The sequence below is a fragment of the Hypomesus transpacificus genome, chromosome 15, assembly GCF_021917145.1.
Source record: "Hypomesus transpacificus isolate Combined female chromosome 15, fHypTra1, whole genome shotgun sequence".
Taxonomy (NCBI): Eukaryota; Metazoa; Chordata; class Actinopteri; order Osmeriformes; family Osmeridae; genus Hypomesus; species Hypomesus transpacificus.
Window position 1 is genome coordinate 6,931,273 of NC_061074.1, and position 14,918 is coordinate 6,946,190.

Sequence of the window (14,918 nt, forward strand, 5' to 3'; positions counted from 1 at the left end):
GCCAGCTCTTCCTGGGGGACCCCAAGGCGTTCCCAGGCCAGCTGAGAGACATAGTCCCTCCAGCGTGTCCTGGGTCTTCCCCGGGGCCTCTTCCCAGTGGGACGTGCCCGGAACACCTCACCAGGGAGGCGTCCAGGAGGCATCCTAATCAGATGCCCGAGCCACCTCAGCTGGCTCCTCTCGACGCGGAGGAGCAGCGGTTCTACTCTGAGCCCCTCCCGGATGACCGAGCTTCTCACCCTATCTCTAAGGGAGAGCCCGGACACCCTACGGAGAAAGCTCATTTCGGCCGCTTGTATTCGCGATCTCGTTCTTTCGGTCACTACCCATAGTTCGTGACCATAGGTGAGGGTAGGAACGTAGATCGACTGGTAAATAGAGAGCTTCGCCTTTCGACTCAGCTCCTTCTTCACCACGACGGACCGATGCAGAGCCCGCATCACTGCGGACGCCGCACCGATCCGCCTGTCGACCTCGCGCTCCATTCTTCCCTCACTCGTGAACAAGACCCCGAGATACTTGAACTCCTCCGCTTGGTTCAGGATCTCCTCCCCGACCCGGAGATGGCACTCCACCCTTTTCCGGTCGATTACCATGGCCTCAGATTTGGAGGTGCTGATTCGCATCCCAGCCGCTTCACATTCGGTTGCGAACCGCTCCAGTGAGAGCTGAAGGTCACGGCCCGATGAAGCCAACAGGACCACATCATCCGCAAAAAGCAGCGACCCGATCCTGAGGTCACCAAACCGGACCCCCTCAACACCCTGGCTGCGCCTAGAAATTCTGTCCATATAGGTAATGAACAGAATCGGTGACATAGGGCAGCCCTGGCGGAGTCCAACCCTCACCGGAAACAAGTTCGACTTACTACCGGCAATGCGGACCAAACTCTGGCACCGGTCGTACAGGGACCGGACAGCCCCGATCAGGAAATCCGGTACCCCGTACTCTCGGAGCACCCCCCACATGAGCCCCCGAGGGACACGGTCGAACGCGTCTTCCAAATCCACAAAACATGTGTAGACTGGTTGGGCGAACTCCCACGTACCCTCCAGGACTCCGCGGAGGGTATAAAGCTGGTCGACTGTTCCACAGCCAGGACGGAAACCACATTGCTCCTCCTGAATCCGAGGTTCGACAATGTTTTTCATATCTCAAAGTAAAATTAGTAAATGGTTATCACCCTGTCCTATTTGCTTGTGGCGTTTCTGCAGCTCTCTTGCAGTAAAGCAGTTAGCCTAGCTATCTCCCGGAAGTTAACGATCTGCTAAACTAATGTTCTGCAAGAGGTTAAGTTAGCCACCGTTAGCTTCACTTTTGCCACAAAAACTTCATCAAAACCTAAACCGTGCAACGGAACATAAATCCCAATAGAACCAACGCAATCGCGACCAAGACGAACCTTTTGACATCGACGTTGTCTACTGTATGTAGTCCAAATATTGACTGAGCCTTAGGGGCGCGAAAATAAACAATAGTAAATAATAATAAATATATATGTGAGATAACAATGGTTTGTGCTGGCCGAAGGCGAGCACACCCCAATAAATAAACAGGGTTCTCAAGCCTCTGTGAAGGGGCTGAAATGTCAATGCATGTAGTTTTTCGGCGACCGTAGCCTACGGAGGGGGGGGGGGGGGGGGGGGGGGGGGGGGGGGGGGGCCTTGGCGACCCCGTAAATAAATAAATAATAAAATTCATAGTTTACCCACCTCAATTTTTACCACTACACCACTCACCACTGACTGCAAAGAAATGTTGAATCCAATATCTTTTCAAGAGTCATTGTCAAACCTCAAAATATCAGGGGAGAGGACACCTTATGTGAAACAGTCCGATGTTTATTGAGCTGTTGTATTTGTTAACACACAGATTTGATTCAAAAAAGCATTCACCATCACATTTCAGGCACTTTTGGTCAACATTGATGTTACAATAACACACAAATAATGATGGACTTCAGGTAGTATAATTGTTGTGTGAATTACAGTAATTGTGTGTTGATGCTTGTGTGTTAATGCCTTGATGTGTGTGTGTGCTTGGTGTGTGAGGCACTTGTTTGTGGGAGGAGTTACGAGCATCTATCCAGCATCGATGAGGGGAAATGGAAGGTGAGGTGTGTGAGAGGAACTATTGTAAAAAGGGAAAGATGGTAAAATGGTGTTGGAAGGGATGATGTGATGCAAGTTGTGTTTATGCCTTCAAGGCCTGGCTGAGGGTCTCGTACAGAGCCGTGAGCTTGGCTCTGGCCTCCTCCACTGCTGGGCCCATCGTTTCCTTAAGGCTGTCCAGATGAGGAGCCACCTGCCCCTGGAAGTCCTGGGTGTAGGGAACCACCTTGTCCTTCACTTCAGTTGCGGCCTTGAGAAGCTGCTCCTTGTACTCCTCAGCATAGGGGGCGGCCATGGTCCTCAGCTCCTCCAGACGCTCCGTCAGCTTGGCACGGACGGTCTCCACCATGGGCACCAGCACGGCCTTGGTCTCCTCCACGTTGGCGAGCACCTTGGCCTTCATCTCCTCCACGATGGGCTCCATCTTGGCTCTCAGGGCCTCCATATCCACCTTGTGCTTGGCGACGTACTCCTGGACCAGAGGCTCCATCTTCTGGCGGTAGTCTTCCATGTGCTTCTCCAGGACGGCCCTCAGCTCGGCCTGCTTGGGCTCCAGCTGCTTGCGCAGCTCGTCCACGTCGGCCATGACCTGAGTGCGGACAGAGGAGGTGGCTTCCAGCATCTGAGCGCTGAAGGCGTCGCTGTAAGGGGCGATAGTGTCGGAGGCAGTCTTGGCATACTTCTGCAGGTCGTCCAGGCTCTGGGAAAGCCTGACCCTGAGAGGGAGGGAGAAACTGGGTCAGGCTCCCTATTTGGAGATATGACAGCGCTGCAATGAATGAATGAATGAATGAGTGAATGAAACGTGTCCTTACTTGTACTCCTTGTACTCAGTGTCGTCCAGGAGGTCGATGGTCCTCTCTGCAGTCTCCTTCACCTGGCCCAGGTACACTGCCAAGGCAGCACGTACATGTTCCAGCTGAGAGGGAGCAGCCTCATCAGCCTGCAAGGTACGGGCCTGGGTACCTGGGGAGGGGGGGGGGGAGGAGATGGAGGAGGGGGGATGAGGGAGGTGAGGTGAAGAGTCAGGTTGTTAAGATGGTTCTCGAAATGCTGATATTCATGATTGGGGGGGGGGGGGGGTGTCACACACACATTTGTTTAAGGATTTAAAAGCAATTAGGACCATTCTTCAAAATCTAGTATGTCTGTGTAACATGGTATCTTGGTAGCTGCAGTACGCACCTACAGCCAGCAGGACGGCAAGAGCGAGAGCCAGGAATTTCATGATTGTGGTCTGAGGAGAGAGAAGACAAAGAGAGAAGATGGTGGGTTAAGATAAATTGAAATATTCACACACACAACATTTCACATAAAATTACACAAACAGTGGATGCCTAAATACGTTTTAGAAGTCACTCAAATAGCACAGTCCACCTGCCCAGAGTGAGCTGTAGATATGATTTGAAGATACTTTCTGGATAATTCCAGGACAACAAAGAAGCACAAGGTCCAGCCATACACTCAATCTCCAACTGTACTCAACCAGTTCAACCTAAGGCATCTGTAAACCGATTTAAATAATCTCTAATGTGGTCAGATTAGGACTAATCCGGGAGAGATATCCTGCTCCTACCTGCGATTAGCCGTGGGAGGCTTAGATATATAATCTTCACTGTTTTAGGAAACACTTAGATGAAGGACTGGCTGGCAGTAAGGATGTCCGGATTCTTATCTATCTGGTGGTATGTCTGCCCTGTACAGATTAACTATCAGTCACCACACTGCATCCCACTCATCAGAAGAAGAGCTAAACTTTCTAAAAAACACATTGAAAGTTTACCATCAGATAAATACCAAAAAATAAAGATCAAATCAAAGACAGCAGTGCCCAGAAAAGATATTGTCTCCCTGTAATGTTTCCACATTTGAATCATAGTGGCTCAATAACGATAGCTGCAACAGTACTTGCCCCAGAGGCCCGGCCCCAGCTCTATAGCTCACTTACCTGGGAGTTGTTGGTCAGATGAGACTGAAGTTCTGGAGGGCCTGCTGTCTGTTTTATAGGGCCAGCAGAGCGGAGAGGGAGGGAGGAGGGCTGAGGGGGTAAGAGGGAGGGGGAGAGGTGTGAGTTGGAGCTGAACCTCACCCCACGGAGTGCTATGGGAAGTGAAGGGTGCAATGGTCAACCGAGGAGTGGAGGATTCACAGAGCGTCAGTACACTGCTAAGACACTCTGCTAACACACACACACACACACTTCTTCATACTCTGTTCATACTTTACAAATCAACTTACAAATAGGCTCCTGTCGGTGTAGAATTAAACATTCAAAATCAAACTTTTTGACAATATTGGGCTGCCAATCAAAATGTACGGTAACACTTTAGATGAGCTCACCAAATTCATAATTTAATCACCAATTTGTTACCTATTAGTTAACAGTTTGTTCACCATTAGTTTTTTATTGTTTATACACAATGTATCATTAGTAAAGCATTTGTTCACACAGTTAGGGTTAGGGTTCGGGTTTAGGGCTAGGGTTTAGGTTTAGGGTTTAAGTTTTGGTTAGGGTTTAGCTTTACTAATGCTTTACTAATGATACATTTTGTATGAACAACAAATAACTAATGGTGAACAAACCGTTAACTAATAAGTAACAAATTGGTAAATAAATTAAGAATTTGGTGAGCTCATCTAAAGTGTTACCAAATGTACTTTATAATATGTTATGAAAACATGATTGTAATAAAGATACTTTCACATTATTTCCTATTGATTTTCTTCTATTTTTTACTCCCACAAAAACACAGTTTTCACATTTTCCAAAGGAAAGACAATCTATTTACAAGACAAGAATCTCTCTTTTCCTATGCGTGACTGCAAGGCCTGCAGCCATTAAAAACGAACCCCCCGAGGCTTGTTATTCAGAGCCTATATGAGCTTGAGCTTCCATCGTCAGCCTCTGTGTGATGCTAATATCCCTCACCAGGATGTTGGAGTTGGATTGACATTACGTAAGAAACACAAGTGGCCTTTTGTGTGGTGGTTGCTCGAGCCACTTTGACCATGCCTCTCATAGTCTTGTTCTCAGAGACTCCCTTCTGTAGGTCAGCCATGGCAGTCAGGCAGCTTCTGCTGCCAGGACGAGCAGCAGTCCGTGTGGTGGCTCTTACAGGCAGAAAACAAAGAGATCGAGATAAAAGGAGAGCTAGATATGAAGAAAGAGACGGAGGGTGAGACAGAGAGCCTGTGTGTTTAGCAAGAACAGAAGAAACACGGGAGTGAGGGAGGGAGGAATTGAGGGGGAAGGGGGTGGGGGGGGCGGGAGGGAGTGGGGGACCTTGACAGAGGGTGGGGGTGGGGAAGGCACTTGGCAATTTAGTGTTTTCAGATCGAACCACAGGTAGAATAGCTAATTAGCCTACATGCGATTCTCCTGTCCTTTTGAAAATCAATTTACAGTAAACCCTAGGACAGCCCTAATTGTGTGTGTGGATGTACTTCAAATAAGAATCATCTTTCTTAAAAGCTGCAGGGGATACTGCCGAAGTTGATGTAGTAAACGAAACAGTTGGTTTAATCCAATCAAATTGAATCATCCCATTCACAAATAATCCCACTCACTCCACTGATTTTGGGGAGACCAGGTTTGCTGAATCATCAAGACACGTACACACATCCCACACACACACACAATACACGTCCAACGCACGCATACACAGAGGGCAACAGGTTAATCTCAATAAAACAGTGTTGTAATCACAAGGAACACAGTATCTATATGTCCAGTCATTCTGATTATTGCCAGACAGACTTTCATTCATGTGTGTGTGTGGGTGTGTCTCTGTCTGTGTGTGTGTGTGTTTGTGTGCGTGTGTGCGTGTGTGCGTGTGTATGTGTGTGTGTAGTCCAGGCTGTCATTTGTTCAGTGGCCAGCGGACATTGTCCCCTTGGCCTCGTGTCAGTCAGAGATGTCTTGGTCCCTCCTCAGATTCTGCAGACCGTGTACTTGTGTCTAGTATACACACACACTGTGCTCCCCTTCTCAGTGGTTATCTTTAAGAAGGGATCTCAGTGGTTATCTCCCTCCACCATATTCAGTACTCCTATTGGTGGATCCGGAAGAACATGCTGGAATGTGAGTCGAGTGAGGACGTGCTCCAGCAGTCAGCTGTTATCAACGAATGTGACGGAGAATCAGGAAATTAATCAAGTCAAGGGTTAATTATTAGACTGCACAAAAATCCAGAACAGACAAGGGCAGCAAGTTCATTAACTAATGGTTAAGGACTCTGTATTCCTCAGAACAATACCTATTTTCAGATTCTAGTTTGTTCTACAATGTGATGCACAACCTGACTCCAGAATCTCGAATAAAGGGTAAGCATGTTTGTTTGTGCAGTTTACTCTCCTGTATGAGGCACCACATAAGTAATAACGTATTCATCCACTGAAGGTTAAATGCCCTTGGTCAAGGTTGATTAATAAAGAGTCCTTCCTGTGCTTTAGCGCTTTCGTTCTTCTACCCAAGCCTCGGTCAGGGACTCACAGGACGTGGCAGTTTTGGATCAAAGGTTCAATCTCTTTTACGGCAAAAGTACTTTTGTGGTGGCCCAGCGGCACCTCTCCATTGTCATTCATCTTCGATCTTTTCATTCACAGCTCCAATTCTCTCTAGCTGCTCCTTTGTCTTTTCCACTGTACCCCCTCCTTGTGCTGCCCCCTTCCAACAACTCATTTATTCTGTTGTTCCAGAACTGCCTTCACACCCTATTGCCCCTTTATACCATCCTCCCCCTCTTCAACCATTCGTCTGCACCCCGTCCTCCTCCCCAACACACCCTTTGCCCCAGCCTGAGTGACTCCAGCAAGCACACCACAGGTCTCTGTTAGGGACTTGTTCTGATATGGGACCTTTGATATGGGACCTTTGATATGGGACCTTTGATATGGGACCTTTCCGTTCTACATTATTCATTGTTCTTTTTAGCACTGTCAGGCAGCAAATGTTCAATAAATCCTCAAAATATCACTCTGCTCTGTATGTACAGTTTGTTAGAGCAGAATTGAGTCAAAATCCCCAAATGACAAAAATACTGGCATTCGATCTTCCCTCTAGTATGTGTCCAGTGGTGACAGTGGAGCCAGGGAAGGCCAGAGAGACGATGTATGGAGATGTGCTGAGGAGCTAACCAGCAGGGACACCAGGAGAGAAAGGGTGGGGGTGGAGTTTATTTTGTGTGTCAATGGACGTTATCTGGGACACCGGGGGTAGATGTAGGGGCGGGGGGGAAGGGGGGGGGGTGTCCACGGAGACGATGTTATCTGGTGTTGACCTTTGAGACAGCTGCTTCTCCTCCTCCTCAGGTCTTATCAGGGTCCAGGTCATGATAACATATATCACGCAGGACGTCAGCCTCTTGTTCCTCGTCTGGCCTCTCTCCCTGTTATACTGCTGGTTCCTGCTCTGATATCCTGCTTCAGCAGAGGGACTTGATTTGTTGCTGGGGTGCACTTGATAGAACCTGGATGGAACCAATGAAACTGCGCCAATCCAGTGTTTTAAGTTTTGTGTTTGATTAAAACACCTCATCCTCACTTCATCTGGAATCTTTATATTTTGGCCACCTAAGTTAACCTTGTTTACACCTCACCTACCACTGTCCTTTGTCCTGTCTTGCACTCTCAGAAATATGCTTACGCTTATGCTTCTGCCTAGTCAATTGTGTGGGGATGGGGGAGTGGAGAAGTTATTCCAGAGCATTGTAAATATTTATTATTCCAGTTATCAGCTGTGAACCCACCCACCTCTGAGCTGGCTGTTGGCTTTACGAGGACAGAGCGTCAGACACGTAAACATACCCTGGGAGCCAACAGCTGTAGTTCATCTGAGGCGTGCTTGATTTTACTCACCCAATGGCATTGACACCAACTGACTGTAAAAACGTATAGGGAAATATACTATTGACTGCACCTGAAATATTGTAGGTACATGCTGTGGTAAATAGTTATGATAGTTATCTCAGTCCAGGCCCACACAGCACCATCTAAGTTCTGGCTCTATGTGACAGACTACAGACTTCAGACTGTTTCCTGACTGGCCTGAGGCAGGTCCTCAAATGTCAGGCTCGAATATTGGCTGTTGCTCTCAAAAAACGAATCAATGCTCCTTGTTGATCAATACATGATTATGTCTCCCCTTCATGTGCATGCCAAAGGGGTGACAGCAGACAGGGGCCTTACAGAATTTTGTTAATACTTAATCAGGGATCATCTCCGTGTCAGATACTGGTTGGATTCAGAGGTCAGAGGTCAAGCTGTCTGAGGTCAGTCCAGCTGCTCTGTATGATGGAACACTGGGCCCAACACAGCAAGGAGAGAGGGACACAGCTGAGTCCTGTGGTGTCAGCCAACTCTCCGTCTTTACACACAAAACACACACACACATATCCCAAATGAAGCACATATACTTTACACACACTGTAAAACACACAGATGAAACACACACTCACATGAAGTACACACACGCAGATGCCTGACTCGTTGTTACCTTTCTTCCTCCAGGCTGTGGGAGACTTGGACCCCCCTTCCCCCGCCCTTCCCCGCTGAACCCTCATGGTCACAGCGGCTGCTCTCCCAAGATGCAACACAGCAGCAACCAGGTGGTTGCATCGTACTCAGGTGACCCGGTGGAGTGTGTCATGGGTGTGTTGTCAAGGCAATAAGGAGACTAAGAATTACATAAGGTCTCTGCAGGACACATTGAAGTACACAGTAAAGACACACTTTTTATGCACATACACACACGCGGTTTGTCTGGATCCCTTAACTGATGTAGAATCCTGCTTACTATGAAGTTAGTTATCTAATCTGTGACCTGACAGGACCTGGCACAGCTTCAAGGAACTACACGTTTCACACAAAGAACCAATTAAAATACCAAGGTTTTTGTACAATATTATATCATCTACCAATGTTGGACACACAGGTCACCCACTATGGGCTGTAAATCCTAATTAGTCTTAGGGCTACACAAATCAAGTTGGACTTGATTCAGTTAAGTTTTCAATTTCAAAAGTTTCAAAGTCACTGCTCCAATTGCAGTTAAGGTACATGAAAAAACAAATCTGATGGTGTTTCATGTTTTATAAGAGAGATGAACATCGCCTCAGGATATGACCCCAGGATATGACCTCAGTTGTGGGGGTTCTGTGTGTGACTGTGGGCGTTGTGTGTTTAAGAGCATTGGTTAGGATAATGAGTTCAGGTCCGAGGCTTGCTTAGAGATTCTGGCCAGTGACTATCGCCTGCACACAACACACGCACACAAACCCACAGATAGTTCAAAGCTTATTTGTGTTTTGCGTCCATTACTACCAAGGCTGAGGGGCCGTTCAACCTGGTACCTTAACCAAACCACCTACACATACTAACCCATGCCAAGGTAAATGTGATATGAACTGTGAGTCAGTGTCAACCAGTCCATCTACACACAAGATTGATATAGTGCCAGAGAGGGACAGTCAGACAGTAAGAGACTGAGATGTGTAATATTATTATTAGTAGTAATAATTCAAAATATTTGTTATTCTTGTTTCATTTGTATACTACATATGTTTGCATTGGTATTTTTTAATATGTTAATTTAATAACATAATAAAGCCTTTAATTTGCCTTTAAACTAAACATTGAGAGAGAGTGAGAGAAGGGGGGAGGAACAAAGAGAGTGAGTGAGTTTGTGAGAGAGAAAGAGAGACAGAGAAAGAGAAAGAGAGAGAGAAGGAGAGAGAGAGAGTCAGAGAGAGAGAGAGAGAGAGAGAGAGAGAGAGAGAGGCAGAGAGAGAGAGAGAGAGAGAGAGGGAGAGAGCAGAAGATAAAGAAAGAGTAAGGTACTATTTTAGGTTAAATCTCAAACCCATCTGGATTGGATTTAGCTGGTCTGTTCAGATCAGGGTTGTCTTGGCAACACTCCAATCTGTGACAGTGGTCATGTAGTGTCACAGCAAGATATTGATATGTTGGCTGTGGATCTGTGATCTGAAGGTCCTGGACTGTCACAGGGCCCCCTTGTGGTTCCCCATGATTCTCCAATCATTCTTATTATTTAATTATCAACAGTTATACTAATTATAATTTTGCATGTCTTAGAACTTAAGACTGTACAAAAGCATTTCCTTCTATGACCAGTTTTATCAAACAAATACTTTATTAAGTCTTTTAGAAGTCTTCCTCATTCCTTAGAGAATACTTCCTGTTCCCTGTCATGTGACTTCCTCCTCGTCCTGGTGCTGAAGCAGCTTATGGTGCTGGAGAGTTGCAGCGCCGACCTCTTCCACAAACTCAGGCGGACCAACCCATCTGAGGAGAGGGGTATAGGGGTGGGGGTGGCTGAGAGGCTGGGAGGGAGGTGGCCTGAAGGTGTGGTGGAAGGCTGTCCAGGGGGGGGAGGCGTGGCATGGCTGAGGGGGGAGACGGGGGAGAGCAGGGAGAGGGGGGGTCCCACACAGCTGGTGTCTCTGAGGCCGTGCAGGTGGGCCTGGAAGGTGGACGTCTGCTGCTCCAGGGACCAGCAGCTCTCCTGGACCTTGTCAAGCTGGACACAAGGACAGCAACATGTTAGCACACACCATTGAAACTCACATAGACTGATGAGCCAAACCAGGGCAGGAGTAAGACCTGAGACACTTTGACACAAGGTGTCACAGCCAGACGAACAGTAATAACAGTAGTACTGACTTCAGACAGAATCAGAACCCAGACAGATGATCCATATTCTATTAGACAGGCAGTGGTGCTAAAGAGACATCAGTGCTAGTTACCAGCTCCATGTTCGACTGCTGCAGTAGCTCAGGCCACACAGACTCTATGCTGGTTTGGAGTGTGCAACCTGTATGTGTGTGACCCCACACCAGCTCCTAGAAAACAGAACACAGGGTTATGGTGCCTTGATTGAGTCCACCCAATACAATGACAACAGTCCAAAGGTCACAAGAATGCCCTCATGATGGGGAGTTGAGTTCAAACAAGCAAACGCTTTCCAAGTATTGGTGCTCTCAGTGTTTTAAAGGGCAGCAATTGAAAGAGTGAGGTAGGGTAACTGAATATTGAAGTGAGGCGTGTGTATCTGAGGTGTTAATACTTGAAGTAATGTCTGGGCTGTGGACAGTAATGTGTGCGTGTTTGAATTGTCCCTCACCTGCAAGATCAGGGTAATCTCCTTTAGCTTTGTCTGGCTACACTGCAGCATGTTACTGCACTGACTTACCTCAGTGGACAAGCACTGTAATACACACACACGCACACACACATAGGGGTTAGAGTTTGAGAATACCAAAAATTACCTGACTGGTGTGCCTCCTTCCTTCCCCCTCACCTGCGTCTCTCTCTGGACGGTGTGCAGGTTCTCGTGGCTTCCATCCTCCCCCTCCTTGGTGAGTGTAACCTGGGTGTGGAGCACCTCCAGCCTGGTCCACAGCTGCTCCAGGCCCATTTGGAGCCCTCCCAGGCTGGCCTCATACTGGCTCTGCTCCTGGAGGAGGCTGTGCAGTCTGCTAGCCCTGGAGGGGGGGGGGGGGGCAGGGGAGAGAAGATCCGGTGTGATGGAAGCCTGTCTGTTGGTTCCAGCATCAGCAGAGGTTGGTAGTCTTGTCTGGACACAGGGAAGCCCTCACCTCTGCTGCAGGTAGGTGTGGAGGTGTCTGAGGCTGTCCAGCAGAGCAGAGTGTCCTCCTCCATGGTGTGACGCCCCCTCAGAAGCCTCCACAGAGCCGGTCTGGACATACACTGGCTCCAGGGCCTGAGACACTGTCTAGGGAGGGAGGGAGAAACAGACATGAGAATTTGCTTGTTTAACCTGAGGCTAACATACCTGTACGGGGTGTGATTTGATGATTATCTGAACAATTGTCATCAAACACTCAGAGAGGCTCAGCAGACAGACAGGAAGGCAGACAGAAAGCTAGCCAGCCAGACATGAACACACCTCCAGTCTGCAGAGCAGGGCCTGTATGTGGGGCATGGTGGGTTCCAGCAGAGGCTCCTGAAGCAGACAGAGGACCAGGCTGTCAGCCAAGACTCCGGCCAGAGACAGGAGGCCCTCTGGGGACCTGGGGTTCAGGGATGCAGAACACTGCCCTTTGGTGGTCTTTGCTGCAACAACTCCTCTGTGCCCCAGCCCCAGGCAGGTCCTCAGGACCAGGGCACAGCTCCCCAGCCCCAACCCCAGCAGCAGCAGCCTCCAGCCCAGCTGGGAGAGGCAGAGAGAGGGGTGAAATGGCGCCTCCTGCTGGCACACTGACCACAGGACTCCAGCCAGAGCCACGCAGAGCCAGCCTCGGCATAGGGGGCCAACCCTGAGGGAGAGAGGGAGAAAATGGGGAGAGGAGTGGAAGAGGATGGGTGGGGAGAGGAGTGGAAGAGGATGGGTGGGGATTTTTTTAAGAGTTAAAATTATGTGACTGAAGACTGAATCAGCGAGACAATAAATTGGACAGAAAATAAAATACTGTAGTTTGACTGTGCTTTCCTTAAGCATCAGTCTGGTTGCAACTAGTCCTGCTCATATCAAACTACTACACTGGTCAGGTTTTCCAGACAGATGAGCTAGATAGACCATTGGATGAGAAAGGGGCAGATGTGATCAGGATCAGAATCAGAAAGGGATTTATTCGCCATGAAAGTTTGCACAGACAAGGAATTTGCTTTGGCAGGAAGGTACATACAATAAACATATAGGAATCTTAAATTTAAATATGTGGTCTAACTATACTGAAGGTACATAAACTAGCAATACTACGTGGGATAACATTTAAATAAAATATACAATAAAATAAACAGACAGACATGTCTTTTCCAGAGTTGAATCGAGCACATCACCATGACAGCCCACCTCTGTCATACAGACCATCAGCCCAACTACCCTCACGTGAACCTAGAGTAGCTCATCGCTCTGAAGCTAGCATATCATTCTGAAACAATAAAAAAGCAGATGATGGACACTACTATAAAACCTTGTTTACAAATACATAAACATTTCACTGATCCTGTCAGACAATTCACCGTCACCACGACGATGCAAGTTCCTACCTCTGCTGCTTCCTCCTCTCCTCCTGCTCCTCCCCCGTTCCTTCCATCCAAACATGGGGCCCATCCTCGGATTCTACCCCAGCGCCCCCTCCTCCCCTCCCCTCCTCCTCCCCTCCCCCCCTGACCCCCTGACCTTTGGAGGACAACACAGTGGTCAGCTGAGGCATCTAGCACACATACACACTCACACACACACATACACACACCAGTCCTCACACTGCGTTTCCCACAATGGGGTGGTGCAGGAGCAGGCTTTAACGTAAGATAAGGCTGTCCTACTGGTTTGGCCAGACGATTAATTCACATGATGCTGTTCTTCTGTTCCTGCATTCCAACCATGATGCAAACAATTGGTTAAACACACCACACCATTCAGCCCAGGCCTGCCCAGCCCCACCCAGACATGAAGGTGTGTTGTTAACACAAGCAGAGGTACCTGTATTCCCTCCCATCAACATAGACACACACACTTAAGTATACACACCTCACCGTATCATGCTCAGTTATCAATCACTTTACCTCAAACTAGTATAAACCAGTATGTTGAAGGAACTGCAAAGCTGCTAGCACATGCAAACACTTACACACACATACTTCTCCACCCACCCCACACACACACGTAGTCTTGGATCACTATGGGGATGTGGTCTAGGGCCCCACTAAACAGCCTGTCAGAGAGAGTCAAGAAGTGATGGGCTCCAAGAAACATTCACTTCCTGTTGAATCATTCATGTGAGGGTCTTCTTGGCACTCGCTCAGACCACACTTCCTTTTATTTCTGCAATGAGACCAGTGTTGATGAATAACCAGAAATACTTGCAACATCTCTTCTCTTTTTGACCTCACCTCCTCTCCTCCCTTTCCCTTTTAAGAGCCTGTAAAACATGTTAAATGGCCCTTCAGACAGCCTTCTCATCACCTAGGACGTATACCAGCTGCAAGCCAGAAGATACACGGTAACTTTCTACTGTCAAAGGGTTTCCGCAGTTCCACAGCCTTTTCTGTGATGTCATTAACAACCTCTCCTATCATACCCTCAACAATGTGTCCTTTGATGTCATCCCCATGCTGGCCAGTCAGTTTTTAAGGAGAATGGGAGACAGTTGGCACATGACGATGAAGGTATCCAATTCTATCCTGGTTTCATGTTCCAGCCCTTATTTCGATCGTGCGTGTTTGCTTTACCTGTGACGAATCTTCTATAAAAACACATCAACGGGTTAAAACTATGGATCTGAGTCAATACTGATCTCCCCTAATGACCAGGATATTCAGCTAATTGCTTTTCATTAAACCATTTCACTGCATCTGCATTTAGTAGACGCTCGACTTACAGTAAGTACAGGGACATTCCCTCCGAGGCAAGTAGGGTGAAGTGCCTTGCCCAAGGACACATTTGACAGAGCCGGGAATTAAACCAGCGACCTTCTGATCACAAGCCCGATTCCCTAACCGCTCATCCATCTGAGTCTCTACTTATTGTACAGCATCTCTCTATGACAATCACTCTCCAGTCTCTCATCTCTTTTCTTCTTTCTTTCTGTGATCTTTGTGTGCATGTGTATATGTCTCTGTGTGTACTGTAGGCTAGTTATTATGACATTGAGAGGACATGAATCAATGTAATTGATTAACCAACCCCTGGAGGTCGCTCTTCTCCAGATCTTCACGGGGCTTCCGCTGTCGGTGTTTCCATGACTCCAACAGGAAAGAAGAGTTCAGTTCCCTATTCGGTCAGATGCTGAGGACGACAGTGTAAACCAGGTTATCTGGGGACAT

General features: G+C 47.8%; 2 protein-coding genes across 3 annotated transcripts; both read right to left on the reverse strand.

The window, feature by feature from the left end:
• Positions 1 to 1,823: 1,823 nt before the first annotated feature.
• Positions 1,824 to 4,104, reverse strand: LOC124477786 (apolipoprotein A-I-2-like). Its single transcript, XM_047035806.1, has 4 exons — positions 4,060 to 4,104; positions 3,297 to 3,348; positions 2,927 to 3,077; positions 1,824 to 2,827 (listed from the first exon to the last, which is right to left on the reverse strand). Exons 2-4 carry the CDS (start codon positions 3,337 to 3,339, stop codon positions 2,194 to 2,196), a joined length of 828 nt encoding a protein of 275 aa, XP_046891762.1. The 5' UTR covers positions 3,340 to 3,348; positions 4,060 to 4,104; the 3' UTR covers positions 1,824 to 2,193.
• Positions 4,105 to 10,241: 6,137 nt separating this feature from the next.
• On the reverse strand, positions 10,242 to 13,385 carry si:ch211-151h10.2 (uncharacterized protein LOC567699 homolog). 2 transcript variants are annotated; one of them, XM_047035646.1, is made up of 7 exons: positions 13,140 to 13,385; positions 12,037 to 12,406; positions 11,726 to 11,862; positions 11,428 to 11,611; positions 11,320 to 11,334; positions 10,874 to 10,969; positions 10,242 to 10,647 (listed from the first exon to the last, which is right to left on the reverse strand). In XM_047035646.1, the coding sequence occupies exons 1-7, from the start codon at positions 13,304 to 13,306 to the stop codon at positions 10,285 to 10,287; spliced, it is 1,332 nt and encodes a 443-aa protein (XP_046891602.1). In that variant the 5' UTR covers positions 13,307 to 13,385; the 3' UTR covers positions 10,242 to 10,284. The 2 variants fall into 2 exon arrangements, with proteins under 2 accessions (XP_046891602.1, XP_046891601.1); XM_047035645.1 differs by having other exon boundaries at positions 11,251 to 11,334; positions 13,140 to 13,384.
• Positions 13,386 to 14,918: the final 1,533 nt, after the last annotated feature.

Bases quoted from the DNA above. Each gene is read 5' to 3' on its own strand.
- LOC124477786 (XM_047035806.1), bottom strand. From the start codon at position 3,339: ATGAAATTCCTGGCTCTCGCTCTTGCCGTCCTGCTGGCTGTAG. The intron at 3,078-3,296 runs GTGCGTACTGCA...CCCCCTCCCCAG, and splicing joins TGCCGTCCTGCTGGCTGTAG to GTACCCAGGCCCGTACCTTG. The intron at 2,828-2,926 runs GTAAGGACACGT...CCTCCCTCTCAG, and splicing joins ACTGAGTACAAGGAGTACAA to GGTCAGGCTTTCCCAGAGCC.
- si:ch211-151h10.2 (XM_047035645.1), bottom strand. From the start codon at position 13,306: ATGCCTCAGCTGACCACTGTGTTGTCCTCCAAAGGTCAGGGGGTCAGG. The intron at 11,863-12,036 runs GTGTGTTCATGT...CTCCCTCCCTAG, and splicing joins CCCTGCTCTGCAGACTGGAG to ACAGTGTCTCAGGCCCTGGA. The intron at 10,648-10,873 runs GTAACTAGCACT...CCTTGTGTCCAG, and splicing joins AGCAGTCGAACATGGAGCTG to CTTGACAAGGTCCAGGAGAG.